This window comes from Pseudorca crassidens, chromosome 19 (genome assembly GCF_039906515.1).
Source record: "Pseudorca crassidens isolate mPseCra1 chromosome 19, mPseCra1.hap1, whole genome shotgun sequence".
NCBI lineage: Eukaryota > Metazoa > Chordata > Mammalia > Artiodactyla > Delphinidae > Pseudorca > Pseudorca crassidens.
Window position 1 is genome coordinate 16014211 of NC_090314.1, and position 26270 is coordinate 16040480.

Below are 26270 nucleotides of genomic sequence, written 5' to 3' on the forward strand. Positions count from 1 at the left end.
TCACTTTGTAGAATGTCTTTCAATTTGGGTTTGTCCAATGATTCTGCGTGATTAGATCCAGTTTCTGTATTTTAGGCCGAAACGTCACAGACTTCGGTGTTCTTTTCATTGTATTCTGTCTTTCTGTCCAGTTCTGGTGAAGTTACCTTTGTTCACCTGAAGCACAGCAAGGTGTTCCAGGCTCATCTTGCTCTTTCTATGACCAGCCCTAGAATCAGCTGTATCACCAAGGAGCCCTGGTTCCTTTACTGGAGGATGGTGTTTGGGTGCTGAATGTGCTCATTACTGTTGGGGTGTTGCTGCTTCCAGACTTTCTCATAGGATGGAGCTGGGGGACTTTAACATCTGTAGTTATTTCTATATCTAGCTGACACATTATGATCACACAGATACCTTCCCATTCCAACCTAACACCACAAGGTTAACTTATCTTTTAAAAAATATGACAGTGCCCTTATCCTTAACAGATTTGTCATGTTGAAAAATCTTGAATTTGTTGAACCCTTATAAAGTAGTATATTAACAGATATTAATATGGATAACTGAAGTTATAGGAGCACTATTAAAGATATCATTCAGGAAAGTGAGTTTTGAGCAAACTCTACAGGGAGAGGCATTCCAGGGGAAGCTAGGAATAAGCACATACTGGCTTGGTGTCAGAAAACAGACTTTTCTGTTTGGAGCAGAGGATCTTTGCTGGGGACGATGAAAAGTGAGGCTTGTGAGACTGATTGATTTTATGACTCATTTAGGGTCCATCTCCTGTAGGTTCTGATTCATCAGGTCTGGAGCCCAAGAACCTACAAGTGCCCCGGGCAATAATCTTGATCAAGTCTGAGGAAACTCTAGCCTAAAAGGCTAAGCTAAGACCTTAGGTGTAATTACAGTAATTGTTGTCAGTAAGGAGTGACTATGGGAACCTTTGGGGAGGACCAGGAGAATGTTTTTCTCATGTCCAGGTTCCACATGGACTTACTGATTATAATAGTTGGTGGGGCAAGGGGGTGCAAACAATAGACACGGGTTTGAAACGTAGCAGAGAGTGTATTTGAAGATGTTTCCCAGTGGAGAACTACCACTGCTGAGATAGGATCTCTGCACAGTGGCAGTATTAAAGTCAAGTGAATAAAACAAAAACTGAGGAGGCTGTAGCTTAAAAGTGCAGGTTCTTGAGAGCTGTGTACACACACATCGCCTTCACTACGCTGTTTGGAATAAAGACATTAACAACACAGATAACATGTACAGAGTGCCAAGCACTCTGCTGTGCTAAGTACTCCACGTGAATATCTTAATCTTCACCACAACCCCATGACATGTGTACTATTATCTCTATTTTATTATTACCGTAATTGAGGCTTAGCAGTGAAGTCATTTGTTCAAGGTCACACAATTTAGTGATGGAGCCAGAATATGATGCAGGCAGTTTTATTCCAGCGCTTATGCTCTATGTGCTCAAAAGCTGTTGAATGAGTAAAGAAAGAAAGTTGAGCAGAAAACTCACAGATAACGAAGACATATCTAATGGGAAGTTAAAATATACATGTTATAGACATCCTGCAATTAGAACAGAATTTTCAAGTTGGAAAGGATTTGAGAGAGATGGCCACCGCAGTATCCCCAACAAGAAGTTGTGTCCTCTGCTGCTTGGAAGGTGCCAGGGCAGGGACCACTCAGTGCTTCCAGAGAAGATCCCACCCTGTTTTCCAGCAGCCTCGCACTTCTGCCAAGCTGAGATCCACTCCCTGCATTCTCGATCCCTGTGTTCTGATGCCGAACTCTGGTGCCAAACTCTGCCCACCTGGCTGACTAGGCAAAGCCTCTAGGCAGAGCTCAGGAGAGGGAATTGCTCTTCCCTCCACCTGGAATGCTCCCTGCCCCCCACCCCCCAGGGAGCCCACGGGATTTCCCCCCTCACTTCCTTCTGGTCTTTACTCAAATGTCACTTATCAGAGAGGCCCTCCACAGCCTGCTCATAAAATAGCACTTTCCCACAGTCTCTCCGTCCCAGCAGCCCGCAGCCCCACCCGGCATAGTTTGTTCGTTCTCCCCCCACCTTGTCCCAGAGTGTAAGCTCCTTGAGGAGAGACTTGGTCTGTTTTGGTTCACGGCTGAATTCAGGCTGGTTCAGGCCTGGAGCAGTTCCTTGCACAAAAAAAAATGCTTCATAAATATTTGTTGAATGAATGAAAGAAAGAGAGGAGCTTAAGAACTAAACCCCAACAATGGGATGCAGGGGAGAGAAATGGAAATCATGGATGGTGGGACCAATGACAGAGCTATAAATAGTATGACTTTGGCTGTGTGTACACAGAATTCTGTTCTTCTGATGGGCTTTGTGCACAAAACAAATGCTCTACCCTATCCACTGGCAGGATTGAGGAGGCATGTATTTGTTGTAGAGTTCCATCAACAGCAAAAGCCTTCAATTTTTCCTGTTTTTTCTGTTCCAGATGAGACAGAAGGACCCAGTGAAAGGAATGACAGCGGATGACTAAAGCCACTCCTCCCCCTTCTGCACTGTATGTACCTCATTTCTCACTGAGCATGACAAAGACGCCAGAATCGGTTTGGGTCCTCAAGGCTCAGCAGCTCACTCTGGAGGCAGAAAGCCTGCTTCTTTCCTCGTCCTGCCCTCTAGTATTAATGATGATCGCGATGTTTAATAGCTCTCAGGCTTCGGAAAAAGAGGTTATGACTGTTAAGACATTTTAGGGATCTGTGTGATTGTACAAAGAACCACTCAGAGACAAGGACAGGGTGGTGGGAAGTGTGGCTGGGGTGGGGGCAGTGGATGAGAATCAAAGCTTATCTGCACCTAATTACTCTTCCTCTCGTAACTTGAGCCATTTCAAGTTGAAGCTGGCATTCTGGGTGCTCCCTGTACCCCCCTGTGCCAGAGCTGTTCCCTACCTCTCCCTTGGAAAATCTGCCGTCCAGAGAGCTTTTCCTAGTGGTCCTTGTTGGGTCTGGTGCTTCATTTCCTTTCTCTCTATACCCTCTGATCCCAGACAAAGTAGTTCAGAGGCAGCATCTTTCAGATACTTGGAGAGTGTTTCTGCCCAGGTCATAGGACCAGGATGGGATGTCTCTTGTTTCACGTGGTCACTCCTTCCCAAGACCCTACATTGTATTAGCACCCAGTGTGCTGCACACCTCCACACTTGCTGTTATTCCAGCAGCTCAGAGGGGATTAGGCATGGAATGAGAAGCCTGGTCCTGCTCCCATCAGGCTCTGAGGGAAAATTATGTTATCAAATAAAGCCCAGTTGTCCTCTAGCACTACGGTGCTAAGGAGGCCTGGGCTTTCACCAGCAGTGAAGCAAACCACTGCCCGCTCTCCCTGCCCTGTGTGCTTGAGGAGAACTTCTGGGAGATAAAACGGTAGGATAAAGTGGATTGAGGAGATGCCAGCTTCTCATCACTGCTTGGACCTTAGTTTCCTCTCCCCCCCACAGCCCCTCACTACACCGCCTGGCATCCTTCCTCCTTTTGCAATTCCCCCATGAATGATTTACAGTGCGTTTCTATTTTCCTTTGTTACTTCCTTAATAATTGTATTTCTCTTCTAGTTTTGCAAGACAGTGGTCAACAGGAAGGCCCAGCAGCTCCACCCTCCTGAGTGACAGGCCATCTTCGGACGCAGCCTTTCTGTGCCCATTCTTCAGGCAACTTTGATCCCTTACTGTAGTTAATTCTAGATGCCCTTTAACATTGTGAACAAATAGACTGTCTGGTATTACGAAGCCCGTGTGTGCGGGAGCCTGCCCCTCTGAGATATGTGGCGTGTAGGTGGCTGTATTTACAGCTCCTCCCTCTCCAACCATTGTGTTCCTGACCCATTTCTGTGTGCCCCCGCCCCCTTTATTTCTAAGTGACATTTTTAGTCTTTCAAAATAGCTGCCTTTTGTGATGTGGTGATTTTAAATGATTTACTTTGTTAGTTTTCAACCTTGGGATAAACTTGAGGTATTTTGCTTCCTGGGCAGATCTTTGCAATTTTGAGTGCTCACCTGGGGAGAAGGGATGAGTTAGAAATACATATTTTTTTCCCTTCCAGTTCCACAGAACAGCAATGTGGCTTCATAACTCTGACCTCTGCTCCCAGTAACCCACCGTTAGAGTGCTCTAGGCACCATGGAAGTACCCAAGGCCCAGCCAGCCTGTTTTGAAAATTAAACAAATACAAATAACCCCTGCCCCAGGCATTGCATCTCTGGTCACTAGTCTTAGAAATACCTATGGTTTCTTGGCCCTCCTGTTGCCCACTGTGTATCTCCGCAGAGCCCGTAATGTGCCCGGGTCAACTCTACCTGGAGGGAACTGTCCCGTGTGGCCCTTAGAATTGAGTCTGCCCCATACCTACCTACTAGTCTGCCCCCCGAGGAGCTCTGTTTGTCCACGCTCCTCTTTCCTTTTGGGCTGGTGCTGCCACTCAGCAATAATCCCCTTTTCTCTGTGCTTTCTTAGATTCCTGTCCTCTGTCTGAGGCTGGTCAGGACGCAATGGGTCTTGATCTTTTCATGCTGCACAAAACAAGCATGCAAAAAGCTTCTTCCCAGAACATGCTCCCCCACGTCTCCAGTTGCTGGAAAGGAATTTGGGGATCAAGAACTCAGCTTGTCCTGCCCCCATGCTGAGTTCTGCCCTGGACAATCAAAAGCAAGTAGCGATCATAGTACGGAGCTCTCCCAAAGCTGGCTGTTGAGAAAGTCCAGGCTCCGGGGAACAGAAGCTGCCGAGTGCTTCACGGTTCCCTGTGACTTGGCAGAGCCCGAGTATGCCTTCCCAGTGGGAGAATCTGAGATAGCTGTGGTGTCACCTGACATTTCCCAAACCTTGTGAAGTTTGTTGGCCGAGTGTGCAGTGACTCAAGCCCATGCTAGCCTGGGTGCAACTGCTAATGCGAGACCAAATCTCTGTTTGGGGAGTGAGAAGTAGGATGGGATGATATGTCCTTAGGTTTTTGTCAGTTTGTTTTGCCTTACTCATTTCTAAGTGCAATAAGGGAGTGTCACACAGGATGAAACCTGTGACTTCCTGATGGCTGCTTTCCTGTGGCCCTCCTGGGGTAAGGGTGGACAGACTCAGCGTGGTTAGCTCCCACCTTCACTGAGGCCACCTCTGGGGCCGGGAGATATCCTGTCACAGTCTCCTCACCTTGTGGGGTCTATAGTAGTGGATCTGGGGCAATTCAGTTGGTTATTAGCATCCCAACTGCTGGTAGCATTTATTTGACTGGGAAAGTTGAATAGACATTCCTACTGGAGAAAAATATAAATGTTTTCCTACAAGCTCTGTATTAGCTATAATTATATTTGTGCTTAAAGCTTTTTCCCTTCTTAACATTCATCAACTAAGTTAAGTCCAGATGTGGGTTAGCCTGGGAGAAACAAACGGTGATATTCTAGGCAGACTATTGTTTATGTGGTTTGAGGGTCAGCAGTTGTCAGTCTCCTCCCTTCAGCTCTTCTCTGAGATCCACACATATCACTCCAATTCTAGGGGCGGGGCTCGCTCCTTGTCGGCCTTTTCTCTGGCTCCTCCCACCTCCACCTGTTGCCCCAGTTCAGCTTCCACAAGAGCTGAACTGGTGTTTCCTGAGGTCAGCTGGATTTGGGGCTCCAGCCCACATCAACATAAGAAGGGACGTGCCTGGTCTGTTCCGTCCCCATGGATAGTGTCGCTGCTGGGCAGCAGTGTTGGCTTCTTTTAAGTATCCCCCTTCCCTCCTTACCCACCCCCCAAACTGACTAGCACTCAGAGGGGCTTATGATGCAAGGCTCAGCTCCTGGGGTAGTACCTTAGGATGTGCCACGCCCCTTCAGACCAGCTGCTTTCAGGGCCGCTGTCCCAGTTGGAAGCAGCAGTGCCTCTATAGGAGGGGTGCTGGGCTCTGGCCTTCTCATGGAGAGAGGTTGGGGACAGGGTCAGTATTGTGGACATGTGTATATCTTCCCAAATTCTCTTACAGTCCCTGCTGGGACTCCCTGACATATTTTGGTTGGTTCCTAGTGCTACTTCTTTTACAAAATACACTTTGTAGAACTGATTAGATTACCTTGTTTATTTAATGTGAGTTTGTGCCTTTTTGTCTCAATCTTCCAATATGGGTTATATTGGGGGAAAAAGCAGTCTAATAAAATCCTAGACAGAGCTTTCTGGAGTCCAGCTTATTGGTGATGTCCTTATGTCCATTTTACAACTTAGGTATCCTCAAACTCTTGCTGATCTCCCCAGTTTTACCAGGGAAGGATTAGAAAGATACAGGATATCTCTGAAAATTGTTGCATGTTGATTTCTGTAAACTAAAACAATCCCCTTATCATTTTACTTATGCAAATATCACATTTCTGAAAGTAATTTGGCCATCCTCTGCTGGCAGTATTTCCTTTTTGTTTTTGTCTTCCCTCCTCTCCACATCCCCCTCTTTTACCCATCCTACCAAGGAAAACATTTATTTAAGGTTGTTCTTAACCCTGGCTTCCGAGTCTGTAAACCTCATGAAGCTTGTTTGTAAAGTTGTGCATTTTTCTGGGGAGAGTCATGGCTCTCATCAGTTCTTCAAAGGAATCCCATGCACTGTCCTGCCCCCGCCCCCCCCCAAAAAAATTAAGAACCAGTGATTGAAGGAAATTATAGTTAGTCTTTGGCACAATAAATAATCTTCATTTCATGTTTGGTCGTAAATAGAGGCAGTGACTTATTTTTCGTTCACTGATGTATAGCCTTCTGAGTCCAGGAGCCCCCAAACGTCCAATGTGTAATAGCTTGCATGAGTTTGAAGAGCGGAAAACACTTGAACGTGAGAGTGGAGAATGGAGGCGCTCACTGACCAAGAGGAGAGAGATTACCTGTAGTTGGGAAAGAGACTGGATTACAGGCCGGACAGTGGGTGGCTGCGCCGCCTCCCCTCGCCTTCTGCCCCTCGGGACGTTGGGAACCTGGAGGGAGACGACGCCGAGGGCCGAGACCTCACGTTCTGTGCTAGTGAAACGCGACGCGCCGGGGCGGGGCGAGGCGGCGGCTTCCGCCGGAAGACGGCCCCTCCAGGCCGACCTCGCGCGAGGCACGCTGGGAGCCGCCTGGGCGGTGTCTGGGCCACGGCGCGCCCCGGCCCCTGGGCGGGGCAGTGTTGTATCGGGGTCTGGTGACACGAGGACACGCCTCTCTTACGTCCCCGTCCCCTAGGCCCCTTTCCCCTCAGCGTTTCACCGTTTCGCGCTCCTTGAAGAGTTCCGCCTCTTCCCCCCGAGCCCGCCACCCAGAGCCCTCCGTGCCCTCAGACCCCGCCTCTTACGGAAACCGAAGCGGAGGGCCTAAATCCGGAAGAAAAACAATCGGGAGAGGGAGCTGGCCGGCGGCACCTGCTGCCAGAGGGGGGCAGATTGGGCCAGGACAGGCTGCGGCGGGGAGACGCGAGCCGGCCGGGCCACCGCGTGGGGACGATGGCGGCCATGAACCCACAGACCGAGCTGACAGTCAGGACGCTCAGGTGAGGAAGGCGACTGCGGGCAGGCCGGCCTGCTCGGGGCGGGATCACTGCCTCCGACCCAATCGGGGCTGCGGGTCCGGGGCAGAACCAGACTGGGAGAGAAAGGGCCAGACCTACAGGGCTGCTTCTGGTTCTGAGGCCTCCCACATTCTCCCAGGCCAGTATCGAGAGGGCTGTGTTGGGTCGAACCCCGCGCCCCCTCCAAACTCAGGCCACCAAGTTCTTGCCCATTTGGACGCCCCAAGCAGGTGGCCCAGTTGGGTTCTGGAGGAGGCAGCAGTGTTGGGCTGTTAGAAGTTAAAAACAACGAAGCACTCTCCCCTTAGCTCTAGAGTAGAAACCTTGTTCTTACTTTGGATCAGCACATACATCATGGGGTCTGCCTGACCCCGTTGTGACCTCCTGAAACCCAAAATCAGATTTAGATAAGATCCTTTAGTGAAGTGATAATAGCCTGGTCTCATGCTTGTTCTTTAACGAGGAACAACGCTAATCACCAACTTAGTGCCGGTCACGATGCAAGGATTTGCTGCTAATCGTGGGACCTAAAAGTGGGAACAAGAAATCCCGGCTTTGGCTCTCCATCCACTTAGAGCAGGTCCCTGGGAAAACAAGGAGCCTTAGAGTAAAAGAGCTGCCTTTTAATCCTCCGTTGGACAGCAGGGGGAGACCGTAAGCAAACGAAGCACGGAACCTCTGGCTGAGTGCCTGGGAAGGTGGTTATTGTATTGTTTTGTTGATGTTCATATGGAGGGGCAGGAAGTTGCTTTAAGCTGGCCAAGAATTTCTTCAATTTGTGCTCTTTAGAACATGGACCTCTAAGAACAGGGTCTGGTGGAGAAAAGATGTTTAAGGACATCCTAACCTTTCCTTCCGCCCTCTGCCCCCATTCTGCATCTTCCACTGTTACGGGTCCTCCTCCTTACGGTGTGCCTAGGACTCACCTGAGGCTTGGTGGTTCTTCTTGGTCTCTGCAGGGTTTGTAGCCCCTGCCTGTTCTGTACTCAGCACAATCTGGGGGCTTCCTGGGAGCATTACTGTAACTATTCAAATGAAGAGATTTGCAAGTCTGTCCATCCCCTGAGCTGCTGATTAGATCTGTTGTTTCCCTAGGGTTTATGTGAAGCTGAGGTGGATGTTATCTAACTGATGACTTTTCCCAAAAGAGGGTAGAGTCTTGAGAGAGATGTTGAGAAACCTGTTATTTAGAATCTTCTTAGGCTCTTCTGAAATGCTTGGCAGAATTGGTTGTGCTCCAGAGATGAGTGAGGAAGGAAATGTGGTGCTGTTATCTCTGTTATTTTTGAAATTCCCGTCTTGCAGTACTAAGGCCTCTCACAAGGTGAAAACTGAACCTCCAGAATCTTTCTGGTGGTTGTAGGATCCCGTGGATTGAAGAGTGGGGGCGGAAAGTTGCTTACTGAGCCATAGATGAAGGGCTGGTGGAATTAATAAATTCCTGACGGTCCACCCCATCCACACCCCTTCCCTTGCCTGACTCCGAAACCTTCAGCCCCACTTTGGCAGCTCTCCTAGTGTCAGCAGCACCAGTGCTGCCAGGTGTAGGGAACTGTACGCCTGCACGGAGGAGCCAATCCAGGGTGGGAATTTCCTGCTTTGGGGACAGAGGTGAAGATGAAGGGCTTGTAGTTCAGTGGCCCTATTCCCTCCACCAGATGCAGAAACACACGTTTCCCATTCAGACTACAGCGGATTGTGGTGCAGCCGTTAGCAGGCGCAGCCCCCTGTCTGTTACCTGGATGAGGGCTCATCCTCCTTCCTCCATGGCTTCCCTTCTCAGCATACATGTCGTGACATGGAACGTGGCCTCTGCAGCACCCCCTCCAGACCTCAGTGATCTGCTTCAGCTGAACAACCTGAACCTGAATCTGGACGTGTATGTCATTGGGTAGGTGTCTGCAGGGCCCGTCACGCATCCCTATATCTGAGATCAGGTAAGCCTGACCAGTCCCAAGTTGTCCCTGTGGGGAACCGCTGTAACCTGTACGCCCTCACTCTGGAGTCTGAAGGCCAGGAGCTTTCAGCCTGCATCAGGGCCAGGCAGTGTCTGTTGTCCTGGATCAGCAATGGCAAGGGGTTGGCAGTCAACAGCCAGGGGAGGGAGAGACCATGGTCATGAGAGCCCAAGGCTGGAAGGTCGGCTGAGGGCAGTGCTAAATGTCTGCGGCATAGGCAGCGCCCTCCGGGCCAGGGGGAAGCCTCTGACCTGGGATGGGCAGTTTGCAGGAAATGAACTGTGGGATCATGAGCCTCCTTTCTGACACTGCCTTTGAAGACCCATGGAGCAGTTTCTTCATGGATGTGCTTTCCCCTCTGAGCTTCGTCAAGGTAACTTACAAGTTCATGGGCCATTGGGAAATGTGTCTCACCTCGTATCACTAATCCCTAGTCCTTTGGTCTCCCACTCCAGCTTTCATGCTGTTTCCCTTTTATTTAAAGGCCCAAACCTCAGTTGCACGTGGCTCCCTGGGGCTCCTGCCTGCCTTGTGTGTTCAGAGGTAGCTGGAGCTGAGCTGGAACCCCAGGGGTTAGTTTAAGACCTTGATATTTTTCAGGTTAGGAGAATTCCTTGGGGAGGTGCAGCAGGGCTTAGTAACACCTCAGTGCCTACCCCGCCCCCTGCCTCCAATCTCTACTCTCAGGCCCAGCCTGAAATCTCAGAGCATAATACCTGCCACCATCTATCGAGTGCTTATTTGGTGTTAAGCATTATAAGCAAACCCTTTATATGCGTTATTTAAAAATCTTAACTCTTTTGAAATATGGGTATTATACAGGTAAAACCAAGACTCAGAGGTTTCACAGGATATCTGGGGTTCAGATCCAGATCTTTCAAACTTAATAACCCATGTTCTTGGCTTCTGCACTTTATTGCTGTACTGATGATCTCTAAGGCTGACAGGTATCCCACGACTCGCCTGCTGGTATCAGAGGGTATCCTCTGATCATAAGGGATATGCACCTCAAATTCTCAGGGGCGAAGAGGTTAGGAGAGGGGACACAGGTGTGGAGGGAAAAGGTTCTCAGTCTGTAGGGCCAGTATTCTTTGGGGAATCTTTAGACCATAGGAGCATCTACAGGAAGGCTCTAGATTGCTGGATCTCACCCTTCTGCCCTGCACAGCCAAGGGATGAAACACACTCCCACTCAAAATACCTCCAAGAAGCAATGCTTCCTGGAAATATCAGAATTCCTTTCTTCCCTTCCCTGGGTGACTGGATTTCTTCAGAATTAATTCTGTTACCCTAGTTTGCCTAAGGGTGCTGAAGCAAGAGCTGTGAGTCCTCCCGAGGAGGGCAGAGCCAGGAGGATGGCAGACAAGGTTTTGGTCCTGCTGCTGAGGCTAAAAAATGCCAGCCCCCAAGCCCTTGGCTCCCTCCACATCACACTCGGGCCTCTTGCTGCAGACTTGGAGCTGGACCTTCTCGGAGGGCAGAACCGCTTCTCTCTCACCACCCACTCCCTTTCCAAGACTGGCGGCCTCCTTGTACCTTGGCTAACTGGCAAGGGATTGGCAGGATGGAATTGAGCCAAGGAAGTGAGCTCATCTTGTGGCATGGACACAGCTCATTCTATCCATGCGGCCTCCCAAGGTTGGGAGAGCAGCCTGAGGGCCTGGCACCCAAAGCAAATGACCTTTCTTCCCCAGGCCGAGAGTGGAGGTGAAGGGCGAGCCCTGCCTGCAGCCTATTCCTTAGCCAGAAGTTGCCAGCCACGGGTTGAGAAGCCTGGGGCTGACCCCCTTGGCCGGCTCCTAGGCTCCCAGCCACCTCCCTCTAGTCCCTTCCTTAGCTCCTCCTACTTCATTTCCTCCACTGGAACTTCCCCTCGAGCCTCCTGCCTTTCCCCACAGCCCCACCCCCACCTCCATCCTCCCTGCACCACGCCCCCTTCCCTGCGGCTTCTCAAAGCGAGCTGGTGCCTTTGTGGTAGAGCCCATCGCCCCAACCCACTCTATGGGTTCAGATTCAGCTTGAAACTCTTCCTGAATCTTTATCAGCTCTCTGGGAGTCAGTCCCTCTTAGTCCAGCCCTTCGCCCACTTCCATTGTCATATTTGCATGCGAAGGGGAGAGACCGAGACCGGGGATGGAGAGTGAGGCAGGGGACACATCTGTAGCAACCTCTGCCGAACCCTAGTTTCTCACACCTCCCTTCCTCGGTCTTGGATTTGGGGTTCCCCCTGCTTTGACTCCTCCACTGTCCCAGAGCTCCTGGCCTGTGGGATCAAGTTTCATAATTCCTGGAAGGCCCCAGTACACACTCCCCACCCGGGGATTTCCTCCTTGGCCTCTGCACCTCATGCTCCGGAAATAGCTACTCGGGTGGTGGGTGTAGACAGCCTGCAGCTGAGAGAGAGGGTCACTGGCCCATTCCCACCCCACCTCCGCGGCCACAGAGAGCAGGGATTTTGGCAGTCCTGGTCCTTTGAATATCCAGGTAGTCCTACTGGTTCCTTAGTCTCCTTGAGCCTCGGTCCTTCGGTGCTGCCTTGAAGGGTTGGCTAGAAGATTAAATGAGCAAGGCAGTGTGTCAGTGGACGGTAGCTACTCTCCCCAATCTGTGAACACACGTCCTCTGTGCTCGCTCTCATCCCCTCTGCGTGGCCTTCGTACACACCAACTGCCCACAGTCTATATTATTTTTCAGTAGCATTTTCTTAATTTTTTTCCACTGAGCTATAATGTATACAGAAATTAAGTCTACAGTTTGATGGATTTTCTTTTTTTTTTTTTTTTGGCCACGCCACACAGCATGTGGAATCTTAGTTCCTTGACCAGGGTTGGAACCCGTGCCCCCTGCAGTGGAAGCTCAGAGTCTTAACCACTGGACCACCAGGGAAGTCCCCAGGTGGATTTTTATATGTATATGCAGAACATGTTACCACTGGTCAAATCAAGATACAGAACATTTTCAGCACCCTAGAAGGCTCTCTCATGCTTCTTCCCTGCGTTTACTTTCAAGAATCCCTAAACCAAAAAAATAATAGCTGCCAGTTAATCCAGCATCTTTGAGATAGAGTCCTGCTTTATTAATGAGAAGATAGGCTGAGACTTGCCCAGTATCAAATACTAAGAGCCCGAGCTGGGATTTGAACCCAGATCTGGCCCTTAGCCACTGTCCCATAGAGCATCTTTGAAGTTCTTTGAGCCCCGGCGCACAGTACCCAATGGAAACTCAGGAGGACACTGAGGAGAAGAGCACCTGACCGTGCCTGGGCCAGGGCCGAGGAGTCGGTGACTTCCTGATGGCAGTGGGTCCCTGGCAGCCTTGTCTTCTCTGCCCTCCACCCCCAAGCCCAGGAGCAGAAACTGGAACTTGCTTAGCTTCCAGAATGCATCATTTGGTAGCTGAGACTCCATCTGCAGAGATCCCATAGACCCCTGGGGCAGGACATCCATGTGGATCAGGGCTCTCTAGAGCGCCCAGCACAGGGCCTGGAGGGACACAAATGACCATTGCCCCTCTGTCCTGCAGGTCTCCAGTGTCCGCATGCAGGGGCTTCTCTTACTGATCTTTGCCAAGTATCAGCATTTGCCCTTTATCCAGATCCTCTCTACTAAATCCACCCCCACTGGCCTCTTCGGGTACTGGGTAAGGACTGAGCTGTTGTGTGAGTCAAGAGCTGGGGGGCCGTCTCACTGGGATGGGCAGGGCTGGGGGCTTTAGAGCTGGGCAAATGAAAAAGGGGGTGAAATGAATCTTGGCACTCTGTCCAGGCCAGTGCCCTGCATAGCCACCTTCCCGCCTCAGGGGGGCTTAGCATCCCTAGGATGGCAGGTGGATGAGCTGGGCTCTGTGGATGGAGAGGCCACTCTGGGAGCTGAGTGTCTGACTCTGGGAGATCCTACAGGAGGTGAGACCATCTGCCCTCAGGTCTAGGATGGGGAAAGAGAGGTGTATCCCCCCTAGAATGGCTTCCCACCCTTTTGCCCACCTACCAGGGGAACAAAGGGGGTGTCAAAATCTTCCTGAAGTTTTACGGCTACTATGTCAGCATCGTCAACTGCCACCTGCCCCCCCACGTGGCCAACAATGACCAGCGGCTGGAGCACTTTGACCGGATCCTGGAGATGCAGAATTTTGAGGCACAGGATGTCCCCAACATCCTGGACCACGAGTGAGCATGCCGTTGTGAACTGCAGCCCCTGCCCTCTCCCCCAGGCCAGCCCAGGCAAGCACGCTCTGCCCGGTCACTGCTCCCCAGCCGGAGGCAGTCCGCCCCATCTCCCACCCTCTCCCAGCCTCTTTCCTGACACCCCATCTGCTCTCCTATGCAGCTTTGCCTCCCTGAGGTCTGGAACACCTTCCCTTTCCCTGGCCCCTCTGCCCTGCCTGGAAACTCTGGGCACTTCCGAACATCCCAGATCAAGAACCTCGTGGTTCCTGAGGTCCCCGGAAGGGCTGGTTCTCAGCCTTGCCTGGTGCCCAGTTGAGGAGGGAGGGCTAGAGCCTGCTCCATATTTGCCGCGTGCCCCTTGGGGCTCATCTCTTCGGCTTAAATGGTGGCGGGGTGGGGGCCATGAGAACAGTCCCGTTGGGCCCTGCTCTTGTCTTCACCTGATCTTCTCACCCACCTCTCGAGCTTTCTGCTCTCCCGCAGCCCTGCAGTGAGTGGCCAGAACCCCTGTGGTCCTGCCTTTTCTGACCTCGTCACAAACCTTCAGGCCGCCTGCTTTCCTTTCTTTCTGAAGCCTCATTCTATGGTTTGGAGACATGAACTTTCGGATTGAGGACTTTGGGTTGCACTTTGTTCGGGAATCCATAAAAAATCGGTGCTACGGTGACCTGTGGGAGAAGGATCAGGTATCTGATGAGGGGAGGGCCGCGAAGGGTGGTCTGAGCCCGTGGTGGGTGGAGGTCAACATGAGATGTGGGGAGGTTCTCTAGTGCCTGTTCTGCTTTCCCAGGCCGCCCGAGTCCCTGTTCCCAGGCAGGGTGGGGTCTAATAGGGCTTCACCTCTGCGGGTAGGGCAGCCAGTCCTGTCCGGCCGCCCCGGTCTCCAGCTGGAGAAGCGAGGACGCAGGGTGTGCATGAGATTAGGGAGCGAGAAGGGCTTCGGCCTGCTGTGGCCCTGCACCATCGCCAGCCCTCTTGTGTCCCTGTTGTCTTTCCCACCCCCAGCCTGGCTTGCCTCCTAGAGGATGAGATACCACCCCTTTGGGGTACCCTGGCTACCCCAGCCTCCCCTCTGACACACGTCTGCTGGTGGCTGCCAGGGAGATGGAATTTAGAGCCTGGTCCCTGTAGTCCAAGAACTGGGAAAGGGCAGGCAGCTGCCTCCCCTGGGACCGTGGGGTAATGTTTGCAAAAGGATCCAGCTGATCTCCCGGGGGTGAGGGCGCCGGGGGCTGGGGTGCCGAGGCTGCCGCTGGGGCAGTGAGGAGGTGGAGTGGCCGGGTTTGACTCTTGCCCCACTGCGATGGCATGTGCCAGCCCTTGACTGGAGCGTGGTGCCAGGCTGTTGGGGCAGGACTGCTGGGAGATGGGACTGTGCCTTTCCCTCCAGCTCAGCATTGCCAAGAGACACGACCCGCTGCTCCGGGAGTTCCAGGAGGGCCCCCTGCTCTTCCCGCCCACCTACAAGTTTGATAAGAACTCCAGCAACTATGACACCAGGTGAGGGGGCTCCACCAGGAGAGGATCAGCCTGTCGCAGATCTGGGCCTGGGAAGTCAGATCGTGCTGGCCCTAGTGGCAGTGGGAGCTGCCTCCGAATAGAAGTGTCGGGGAAGCAGGAATAGATCCAGCCATCACCTCTCAGGAGTGGCACCACCCGCCCCCCTCGTGAGATGCTGACCGTGGGAGCTGACCCAGATTGTCCGCAGAGAGAGCAGGAAGGGGACACTAGGAATAGGGGTTGGGGTCAGGGCAGGTAGAGCCAAAGGGGAGGGAAGACAGTTGATTGCTGACTTGAGGGGACTGTACTTCAGCATTCTGGGAACCCCTGCCCCAGAATGTTGTCCCTGTTGTCCCCGCTCCCCAGGACTTTCTGATCCTACCCAGACAGGGGGCAGAAAGCTTGGCTCAGCCAATTACTGGTATTACATAGCCCTGCCCCAGCTGTGAGTGGGTCGGGTACTATTTAGGAAGGTGAAGTAGTAGTTGTCAGGGGAGCAGTTAATGGGGAACGATGTAGAGATAGTGCATCTGGTAGTTAGAAGCACAGCTCTGCCCTTCATCAACTGTATGACCTTGGACACGGTATTTAAGTCTCAATTTTGTCATCTACAAAACGGGGATGATAACAATACCTATTTCATGAGACTGAAGATTAAATGAGACCTTGCATGTGCCCAGACCAGTGCCTGGCACCCGGTAAGCACTGTGATAACTGCTGTTGTTATTTTTATTTTATTTTATCATTTATTTTTTTATAAATTTATTTATTATTTATCTTTGGCTGTGTTGGGTCTTCGTTGCTGCAAGCAGGCTTTCTCTAGTTGCGGCGAGCGGGGGGCTACTCTTTGTTGCGGTGCATGGGCTTCTCATTGTGGTGGCATCTCTTGTTGCGGAGCACGGGCTCTAGGCGCTCGGGCTCAGTAGTTGTGGCACGTGGGCTCAGTAGCTGTGGCTCGTGGGCTCTAGAGCATAGGCTCAGTAGTTGTGGCGCACGGGCTTAGTTGCTCCGCAGTATGTGGGATCTTCCCGGACCAGGGCTCGAACCCATGTGCCCTGCATTGGCAGGCGTATTCTTAACCACTGCGCCACCAGGGAAGTCCCTATTGCTATTTTTAGATTCGTGTCTTTAGGTGGCAGTTTTACTGAAAACTTTTCTCAGAAGCTGAGAAAGGACTAAGTGACCACCAAAACCTTAGGCTTAGGCAGAGGGGCAAAAGTAGCTCTGGCAAGAGGTCCCTGGCCCAGTTTAGGGCAAGGATCCTCATCTCTTTGAAGAAAAAGAACCCCCTACATGTTATGAGGCTCTTCGTTTCAGCTGGAGCAGCTCCTTCACGTATTCCCCTAGCAACACTGTCTTATGAGGGAGGTAGGAGGCGCCTCCAGGGCGGCGCAGGCCTCTGGGATTTAGCAGGTGAGTAGGTATGTCCACAGCCAGCCTGGGGTGAGAGGAAGAGCTGCTGGCCCAGTGCTGGAAGCCGTGTGGCAGAGCCACGATGTCCCCACCAAGCAAGGGGGAGAGCATGAGCCATTTCAGGTGTGTGGAGCAAGACAGAGTCGGGTCACAGCCAGGGCAGTGCACACAAGAAGAGGGCACGAACGCTGGAAACAGGGTCCAGCCTGAGCTACAGTATAAGCCAGAAAGAAGGGAGGAGGTCAGGCTCCAGCTGGCCTGCTGGCCGGGTCCACAGCCGACAGTCTCCCCAGCCATCCATTGGAAATGAAGGTCCAATGGAGTCACTGTGGAAATTGTCAGGCCTCAGTGGGACAGGCTGGGGCCTTGGGGGCTGGGACCCTCTACCAGTTGACTTCAAAACCTCACTTGCCAGCAGGAAGAGAGCTGCTGACAGACCGTATGGCCAGGTGTCCCTGTGCCCACACCCCTGGTTATGGGAGGGAAATCAGCAGGAGACTGGAAGTTACTGAGATGGCCTAGAGAGGCTCAGAGATGTTCAAGGTCTTACCCAGGTGGCTCAGCTAGCGATGGGGGAGCTGGGGCTCAGACCCAATTCTCTGGACTGTGTTGCCCACGATGCCTTCCTCTAGCCCACAGTGCCTCTGGGTTCACAGCCAGTCTTGCCAGCAGCAGCAGAAAGGAGGGCAGGATTGGGATAGCAAAGCCTTGCTAAGGAGAAGGCAGATATTATTTCCACATAATAGGTATAATCCACATTGTGACTGACATTATTGAGTGCTGACCATGGGCCAGGCATTGTGCAGAGTGCTTTGCCCGCATCACTTCACTTCATTCATACTGTATCTTCATTAGGGAGGCTCCATTGATACTGACTTTTTACATATAAGGAAACTGTGTCTCGGAAGATCTAAGTAAGGTAGTAACAGAGTAAGTGACGGAGCAGGAATTTGAACTGGAGTCTGTGTGAATCCAGTTCCCCTTGCCTGGAGCCCAGGAAATGAAGGAATGTCTGGACAGGAACAGGGGGCCTTATGGGGGGACATCGTAACTGAAATACTCCCATCTGGGAGCTCCTGCGGTGGGCAGGGCCGAGCCCCACATAGTGAACAGAAACATTCCTGTCTGATCAGTCTGTTATTCATCCTGAAAGCCCAGTTCAGACATCATCTGAACCATCTGAAAAGCCTTTCCTGACCCTTGCCCATTTCACTGAGAGTTCTCTCCTTCCCTTATGCTGCCTGCAAGCCTTGCACACACCATGCTTTCAGTGTTGCTTTTAAGACACAGTGTGCCTTTCTTGCTGTGCTATGAATGCCCAGTGCACAGAGACTGGATCTGATTTATGACCGTCCCTGGTGTGTAGCGTAGTGCCTGGCATATGTTTAAACTGGGAGCCTGAGAGGACAAAAGGAAAAGATAAGGTATTTAAGGAGCAGAGGGACCCACCCAGAGTGAGAGAGCCAAATAAACACTCTCAGGTCCAGGAGTTGGCCCATAGAAGGTTCCAGAACTCTGTGTGGAAGTGCCGAAGGAGGGTAAAGCAAATGGTAAGGAGGCGGGCAGCTGAAGCCAGGAGGAGTCAATGAGAGTTATTGTCAGGGAGGCAGAAAGGAGCGCAGGCATTCTGATCAGTCAGCAGCGCTGCTGAGAGGCATCTCGAGTGGAGTTGACCCGCTGCACAGAGGGACTGAGCTGCATGCAGGGCATGGTACGGAGCTCTGCCCAGCCTCGGCAGCGTCCCGGAGCCAAGATGTAATGAGAAACGAGGTCAGCTCCATTACACGGGAGGGTGAAAGGGCTGAGGGCAGGAAATCCTATTAAAGTCAGGGATTGCAGTGGTTTTGTTACAGTCGACAGGAACCCAGTCCACCTCTCTGCTAGGCAGTGAGCAGAGGATGTTATGATCAATCTATTCAAGGCTCGAGTCCAGAGTTCAGCGAGACACTTAGAAGCCATCTATAGGGAGCCGAAAGGAAAAGTGCTCTCAGACCCAAAAATGGAACACATCACTACTTTTGGGTCAGTACACTGGCTCAAGTTTTCTAGGCTCTTAAGCCAGGAGAATCCTGCAGAGCTATTTGGTTTTAATTTTTAGAAAGTAAAGACATACTACAGGCATACCTGAGAGAGATTGCGGGTTTGGTTCCAGACCACCGCAGTAAGGCGAATATCACAATAAAGAGAGTCACACAAATGTTTTGGTTTCCTGATACATAAAAAAGTTATGTTTGAAAAAAAAAAAGTTATGTTTACACTATACTGTAGTCTGTTGAGTGTGCAATAGCATTATATCTAAAAAAAATGTACATACCTTAATTTAAAAATACTTTATTGGTAAAAAAATGCTAACCATCATCTTAGCCTTCAGCAAGTCGTCATTTTTTTTGCAATAGTAACATCAAGGATCACAGATCACTGTAACAATTACAACAATAATGAAAAAGCTTGAAATATTGTAAGAACTACCAAAATGTGACTCAGAGACATGAAGGGAACAAATGCTGTTTGAAAAATTGTGCTAATGGTCTTGCTCGATGCAGTGTTGCCACAAACGTTCAATTTGTAAAAATCACAATATCGGCGCAGTACAAGAAAAGCGAAACACAAGGAAACGAGGTGTGCCTGTAATCTCCAGATATAATTCTTGTACTCAGTCACGACCATTCAGCCAAAAAAAGCATTAGTGATGGGACTTCCCTGGTGGCGCAGTGGTTAAGTATCAGCCTGCCAATGCAGGGGACACAGGTTCAAGCCCTGGTCCAGGAAGATGCCACGTGCCACGGAGCAACTAAATCTGTGCGCCACAACTACTGAGCCTGTGCTCTAGAGCCCGCGAGCCACAACTACTGAAGCCCGCACGCCTATGCCTACAGCCCATGCTCCGCAACGAAGAGTAGCCCCTGCTCACAGCAATGAAGGCCCAACATGACCAAAAATAAAATAAATAAGTAAATAAATTTATTAAAAAATAAAAGCATTAGTGAGACCCGGCTCTGGTGACACACAGTGGGAATCGGCCACCACTGGCAAGCTGGAGGAGACGGGTGCAGTGGAAGGAGCACTGACTCTCTAGTCAGCAACGTGGGCAGGCACCCAGCTCCCACCTGCATAGGGTGACCTCGCTCAACTTCAGTGTCCTGGAGAAGAAGGAAAATGTGACCCGTGGCATTCTTCCAGTGTTGGAAGGATTGGAACAGTCTGATGCACAGAAGGACCCCGTGTTTAGTTATTATTAGGAATGGAGAACTGGGGGAAATGTATAATATTTAGTTGGTACATATTTATTTTGCTTATTTGTTCCTCTTGTGTGTTAAACGAGCTCGTCAACGACTTTGACAATCCCATTTAGCAGATCCCCAGTTGCCTGGCGTATAATAAGGGCTCAGTAAAGCTCACTGAAAGAATGAACAATACAGGTGCGCAGTGATGAGTGTGGACCAGTCCATGGAAAAGGAGGAAAGGGAGACAGGCTGAAGTCCCAAGGAGGAAGCAGAGCCAAGCTGAGGTACTGAGGGGGAAGGAGAGTCAGGCTGTGGTCAGGACTTGGGGAGGATCCTGACGGGACAGCAAGTATGGGCTCTTGACCATAATAGGGAAGTGGAGGCGGGGAGGATGCTTTGAAAGGGAGAGTGGTACATTCATGTGGTTCATTACCAAGTTTTAAGAATTGCTAGGCACTGAATGTCCAAGATTGGTTTGGAGATTGAGTGTCTGTTGTCTCTGGGATGGGAATACCACATTCCGATTATCCCCTGAACACTTCTCAGAAGAGTGAAGGATTCAAACAACCCAGGAGCCCCGAGCAGAGGTGGTTTAGCCAGTTCCCACTTCTTGACCACTCCCTCGACAATGTTTCTTTGAAGTAAGCACTGTTAGCACCCCATCTTAAGAGTGGAAGAAACTGAGGTTTGGAGTGATGAAGTCACTTGCCCAAGGGCAGAGCTTTTTTTTAAACTAAGTTACTGGTTTGTTGTAAAAGGATATAACTCAGAAGCAGGCAGATGGAAGAGATGTATAGGACAAGGTATGGGGAAGGGGAAGGAGCTTCCGTGCCCTCTCCAAAGGCACCACTCCCCAGATTCACTAACCTGGAACCGCATAGCTCTTAATTAACAGGGGCAAAACCTTCCCCCAACTGGTCTCTGATACTAGAGTCAGTTCACCACCGAGGCACCATTCTGCCTCTATTGCTGGAAAACCATATTGCTATTGAAGTGATGGAAGTATACCAGAAAGATTTGTTTAAAATAGTAAGTGAATAAAGCAGAAGACAAAAATAGAATTTCAAACTGATTATAAGCATATGAAACTGTATATGTTAAGATTAGGTGGGCAGGGCTTCCCTGGTGGCGCAGTGGTTAAGAATCCGCCTGCCAGTGCAGGGGACATGGGTTCGAGCCCTGGTCCACGAAGATCCCACATGCTGTGGAGCAACTAAGCCCGTGTGCCACAACTACTGAGCCTGTGCTCTAGAGCCCGTGAGCCACAACTACTGAAGCCCACGTGCCTAGAGCCTGTGCTCCGCAACAAGAGAAGCCACCGCAATGAGAAGCCCGCGCACCGCGACAAAGAGTAGCCCCCGCTCGCCGCAACTAGAGAAAGCCCACGCACAGCAACGAAGACCCAATGCAGCCAAAAATAAATAAAAATAAAATAAATTATTTTAAAAAATGATTAAGTGGACATTTTTTGGGATAAATGGGCATTTTTTTAAAATACGTTTTTCACTTTTTTAAACCATTTTATTTCTTTCTTAAGATTTAATTTTATTTGTTTTTGGCTGCATTGGGTCTTTGTTGCTGCGTGCAGGCTTTCTCTGGTTGCGGCGAGTGGGGGCCACTCTTCGTCGCGGTGCGCGGGCTTCTCATTGGGGTGGCTTCTCTTGTTGCGGAGCACAGGCTCTAGGCATGCGGGCTTCAGTAGTTGTGGCTCGCGGGCTCTAGAGCACAGGCTCAGTAGTTGTGGCACACGGGCTTAGCTGCTCCGCGGCATGTGGGATCTTCGTGGACCAGGGCTCGAACCCGTGTCCCCTGCATTGGCAGGAGGATTCTTATCCACTGCGCCACCAGGGAAGTCCCTAGGTGGACATTTTTGAGGAAAGAGAATGAGCTTGGGTTTGTTTTTTTTAATTCTTTGGGTTTCACGAGCACTTCTTGAGTACCTACTGCATGACAGGCTCTGTGCTAATGCTGAGGATACACAGGAGATGCCAAGAGTCCGTCCTTACCTTCCAAGCTCACACGCTAACTGACAGGCTGACTGGGAAACAGTGAACTACAATATACTGTAATAGGAGATGTACTTATGTAGAATGCTTTGGAAGCAGAGAGGTCAGTGACAGCTTTATGACAAAAACAGCACTGGAACTGGGCCTCTCCCTGTGACAAAGGGAGTTATAGATAGCAAAAGCTGTAAGAGTAGAGGCCCAGAGGCTCTAGAGATTCACCATGGGGAGGTGGGTCTGGGGCAGAGGAGGGAGATAAGGTAGCACAAGGGGTGTCAGGCTCCTGTGCACCTTGAAAGCCACATTTGGAGACTTGAGCTTTATTTTGGAAGCAGTGAAGACTCCTTAAAGGTTTTAAAGCAGCGAATCATCTGACCAGGCTATATGGTCTCTCTTATGCCCGTCAGGGAAGCTGGTGAGTAAAGAACGGGTGGGAGGTCTTGACTCTTGAGAACAAAGCATCACGATAGCCAGTATATGCAGAGTTTATGTTGTACGAAGCATGGTGCTAAACATTTTTTGTGTTTCATCTCATTTAATCATCTCAGCAACCCTATGACATAACTGCTATTATCTCCTTTCTACAGATGAGGAAGCTGAGGCCTAAGAGGGGTTGGCCTGGTGATTAAGGGCACATGCTCTGTGGTCATGCTGCCTGGCCTTGAGTCCTGGCTCTACCACTCAGTGGCTGTGTGACTTTGGGGAAGTTACTTCCCCTCCAAGACTCATTTTCTCCACTTGTGAAGAGTGAAATAAATAGTTCTGGTTGCCGGCATGTAGTGAGCGTTCCCTAAATGCTTCCCTTTCCTTCCCTAAGGTCGGGTCTTTAGTATGGGGGAGGCCAAATTCCAGCTCAGGTCTGTCTCACTCCAAATTCCAAACCTCAGCTTCTTTGATGTTCTGCTGCTTTTGTTCAAGAACTAAGAAAGGCTTAAACGGGATGTTTCTGAGTCACGATTTGATTGTGACCCTCTAGTCTACTGAGGGTCCTTGGCTAAGTCTGACAAAGGCCAGCATACTTTTGGTTCCATTGGACACCCTGCTGCCATGCTGGTCTCCAGCTCTGGCCCAGGGTGATCTCGTGACTGCTGACAGGCCCTGGTGTTAGGGCATCCAGCAAGCTCGTGGGTCCCTTCCTGCTCACCTGCCACCCCTTCTCTCCCCATTCTTCCTCTCCTCCCACCCCCAGTGAGAAAAAGCGCAAGCCCGCGTGGACCGACCGCATCCTGTGGAGGCTGAAGCGGCAGCCCCAGGCCGCCATCCACACCCCGACGCTGTCAGCCCCCCACTTCACCCTGTTTCTGAGGAGCTACGTCAGCCACATGCTGTACAGCGTCAGTGACCATAAGCCTGTCACCAGCACCTTTGACTTGGAGGTAAATTTCTGGGCTGCCCAGCACTCGGCAGAGGAGCAGCCATGCTGGGCCACATCCCCAGACCCTCCCGCCCTGGGCTCTCATGTCAGCAGATGCCCCAGGGGAGACCTGTGGGAGGACATGATTGCCTTTCCTCCCGGGTCAGGTATCCCAGCTCTTCTTAGGAGCTGTTGATGGCTCTGTCCGTCAAAAATGTGTTCAAACCCTTTGTCAGTAGGTTTCCATTTCCTCTTAGTACTGTCCCCTGGGGCTCCTGAGTTCCATTATGCTTATTACCTACCATGTGAAATAGGACTTGCTTTCATTTGTCCTACACCTATCGGGCTCAGGTTGCAAAGGGAGCCCCCTCCATCCTTGTATCTTGCCATCTCATGACTAAGGCAGTGTTCACCTCCTTTGAGCTGCTGGCTGCCCACTTACTGTTTGTCTGTCTTTATACCACAGTGTCCCTTCACATGCCTATAGCTGTTCTCACCAGAGGCCCCCAAATTGGATTTGGGCCTTTGGGTCAGGAACCGTGAAGGGCCTGCGAGCAACTCCTTGGCTTCTTTCTTCAACCCGCCAGCGGCGCCCCTGATCTCCCCCACCCCGACATTGCTCAGCACTTGGCTCTCTGCTTGATTACCCAGCTGGCCCCCAGTCTCGTCCTCCTGGCAGGGCCAGCCATCCCCGATCAGCCTTTGGCCCTTCTTTCCAGCTGGCCAGCCAAGGTCTGATACTCTAAGGGCAGCCTAGTAGAGTTCACCTGTGGGTGCCCCTCCATCCCTCCCCACTGACCCTGACCGTTGCAAGGGCACAGTAAGGACATTCGTCTCAGGGAGGGGAATGATGCTGTGGGACTTCAACCCCTTCCCGCCCCTGTGTGTAGCTGAAGCCATTGGTATCTGCCCCACTGATCACCCTGCTGCCCGAGAGCCCGTGCACCGCGGAGAGCGACATGCTGATCAGCTACTCCCTGACCGCAGACTTCCTCAGCAGCCCCTGGGACTGGATTGGCCTGTACAAGGTGACGTGGCAGGCGGGCAGGGAGCCCATCAGTCGCACCCCCCCACCGGTTTATCTATTCTGAGTGCTCATGGGAGTTGGGCACAGAGACTGCAGAGCTACCCTCATCCACCCCAAGGGTCCTTGCCCATCGAGGGGCTAGCAGTGAAGGGGAAGAGGCAGGTGGTATGATGGCCAGCCTTAGAAATGAGACCATCCTCTCCGTAGGACTTGACATGGGTCCCGTGTCCTCCCAGACCACTGACCACCTGCCTGATCCCCCCTCCCACAGGTGGGGCTGCGCCACATTAATGACTACGTGTCGTATGTCTGGGTCAGGGACAACCAGGTCTCCTTCAGCGACGGGCTGAACCAGGTACCTGCCCCCTTTCCTGAGATAGGTATTCCACATCTCCAGCAGGGGGGCTTGTCTGACCTCTCCCCTGTCTTCTGAAAGGAACAGAGAGCTGGATACCTAGTCGCTGAGAGCTGAATGGGGCCTGGGGCCATGGAGCTGATCCACTTCCGTCTGTCCTTCCCTCCAGGTGTACATCGACATTAGTGACATCCGAGAGACTGAGGATCAGTTTCTCCTTTTTTACTATAGCAACAACCTACATTCTGTGGTGGGGATAAGCACACCTTTCAAGGTAATGGATGCTGGTGGGTAAGAGGAAGGGTAGCCCAGAAGACTTGAGCCCATCACCGGTTCCCTGAGGTCACGGGCCGAGGAGCCGACCCCTACCATGGAGCCGAAGCCTTTGGGGGACGGGGGAGACAGAAGGCACGGAGTGCAGCCTGCCCTCGCCCCTTCCGCTCACTGCTTGTTTTACCCCTGCAGATCCAGCCTCGCTCCTTCTTGGCGGAGGGCCCCCTGGATGAAGCCCAACCACAGATCTGAGCCGGGATAGAGTGAATCCAGGGCGGAGGCTGGAGCTGGCAGCCAGCTCTGCCTACCACTGCCAGGAGTGCTGGGGGCCCAGCCCAGCCCCCTGAGGAGGCAGCGGTATCCTCCACCTCCCAGGGGGACCTCTAGCCACACTCCTTTGCTCTCTCCAGTCCAGATCTCTGGAATCGGCCCCTTAAATACAGGTTTTTGTTGCTGAGGTGTGAGTGAAACCAGCTAGTTTGTCAACAGTGAAGATCTACACAGTCCACTGGATGTGGGAAGAACCCTCCGGCTCGCGTCTCGTTTCTTGATTTCCCCCCCACACACTTCCAGTCCCGCCCCAGCAGGCCTGCCAGGCACATGCCCCATCTGGCACAGGCCTGCATTCTTTGTCACGCCACCCTGGGCCTTAGGCTGCCTGGGAGGGGGAGATGCTCCCATTTGTACAGGCTGCAGAGACTGGTTGGCCCACATAGCACTGGGTTCCAGGAGTCTTGGCATCTCATCGCCTGTCCCCCTGAGGGGTGGGCAGAGGATCTGGGATCCCTGCTTTCAGCAGAAGCAGGTGACTAAGTAGGCAGGATGGAGGAGCCCTCCGCCCAGGCTCTTCTATAGGGGTTGTGGGCAGGCTGATGTGTGTCCTTCTGCCAGCAGCACACCCCACCCCCACCCCCACCGCCTGCCCAAGGAGTCCAACTCAGGAAGTCCCAGGGTCTGAGCAGAAGATTGGACCCAGGTTCGCTTCTGCTAGTGGGTCAGGCTCCATGCCCCCAACCTGCCCTCTTGTGAAGGGCTGGAAGGTGGTAGAGGACCTACGGCCACAGACTTTTCCAGGGTCGTCCTTGCCCCATCCAGGTCGTCTTCCCCTACCCTCGCCTGCCATCACAGGCCAGAAACCTGCCCTTTGTCTAGACCACTCTGGGACCTAGAAGTGGGGGCAGGCGGAGAGGAGAGTCAGAATCAAGATGTTCTGGAGAATCTGGCCCAGGGGTCTTCAGAGAGCATTCTCCAGATGCTGTGTGGACACGGCCCAGCCCCACTCCCACCATTTGCCTCCAGCCGCCGTTGACGCTACATCCTGTTTCCAAGGAGAAGACACCTCAGGGAGCCTGCTCTGTGACTATTAACGCCCAACCTATGACCTGAGACTGGGGGACACTCCAGTTGCTCTGCATTCCTACTTCACCCTGGGGGCCATCAGGAACTATCCCTCTGGCTTCTAGCAGGCCATGGCCATCTGTGTTC

General features: G+C 51.7%; 2 protein-coding genes and 1 long non-coding RNA gene across 8 annotated transcripts in view; 2 read left to right on the plus strand and 1 right to left on the minus strand.

The window, feature by feature from the left end:
- The window catches only part of PITPNA (phosphatidylinositol transfer protein alpha), a 40434-nt gene extending 34277 nt beyond the window's left edge, over window positions 1-6157 (plus strand). The window contains exons 11-12 of the mRNA XM_067715131.1: window positions 2454-2522; window positions 3573-6157. Of these exons, the coding sequence (XP_067571232.1) occupies window positions 2454-2498 (45 nt within the window). The 3' untranslated portion in view covers window positions 2499-2522; window positions 3573-6157. The remainder of the gene's footprint in view (window positions 1-2453; window positions 2523-3572) is intronic.
- LOC137212122 (uncharacterized) lies at window positions 6022-7066 on the minus strand. The gene is made up of 2 exons (XR_010937366.1): window positions 6945-7066; window positions 6022-6854 (listed from the first exon to the last, which is right to left on the minus strand). It is a non-coding gene; the product is annotated as an uncharacterized lncRNA (long non-coding RNA).
- A 46-nt stretch (window positions 7067-7112) lies between these two features.
- On the plus strand, window positions 7113-25242 carry INPP5K (inositol polyphosphate-5-phosphatase K). Of its 6 annotated transcripts, none has more exons than XM_067715125.1 (12): window positions 7113-7495; window positions 9172-9404; window positions 9736-9844; window positions 12994-13110; window positions 13461-13636; window positions 14211-14322; window positions 15027-15136; window positions 22966-23152; window positions 24021-24158; window positions 24429-24512; window positions 24682-24786; window positions 24978-25242. In XM_067715125.1, the coding sequence occupies exons 2-12, from the start codon at window positions 9172-9174 to the stop codon at window positions 25035-25037; spliced, it is 1431 nt and encodes a 476-aa protein (XP_067571226.1). In that variant the 5' UTR covers window positions 7113-7495; the 3' UTR covers window positions 25038-25242. The 6 variants fall into 6 exon arrangements, with proteins under 6 accessions (XP_067571226.1, XP_067571231.1, XP_067571229.1 ...); XM_067715127.1 differs by having other exon boundaries at window positions 7126-7508; window positions 9184-9404; XM_067715126.1 differs by having other exon boundaries at window positions 7126-7495; window positions 9297-9404.
- Window positions 25243-26270: the final 1028 nt, after the last annotated feature.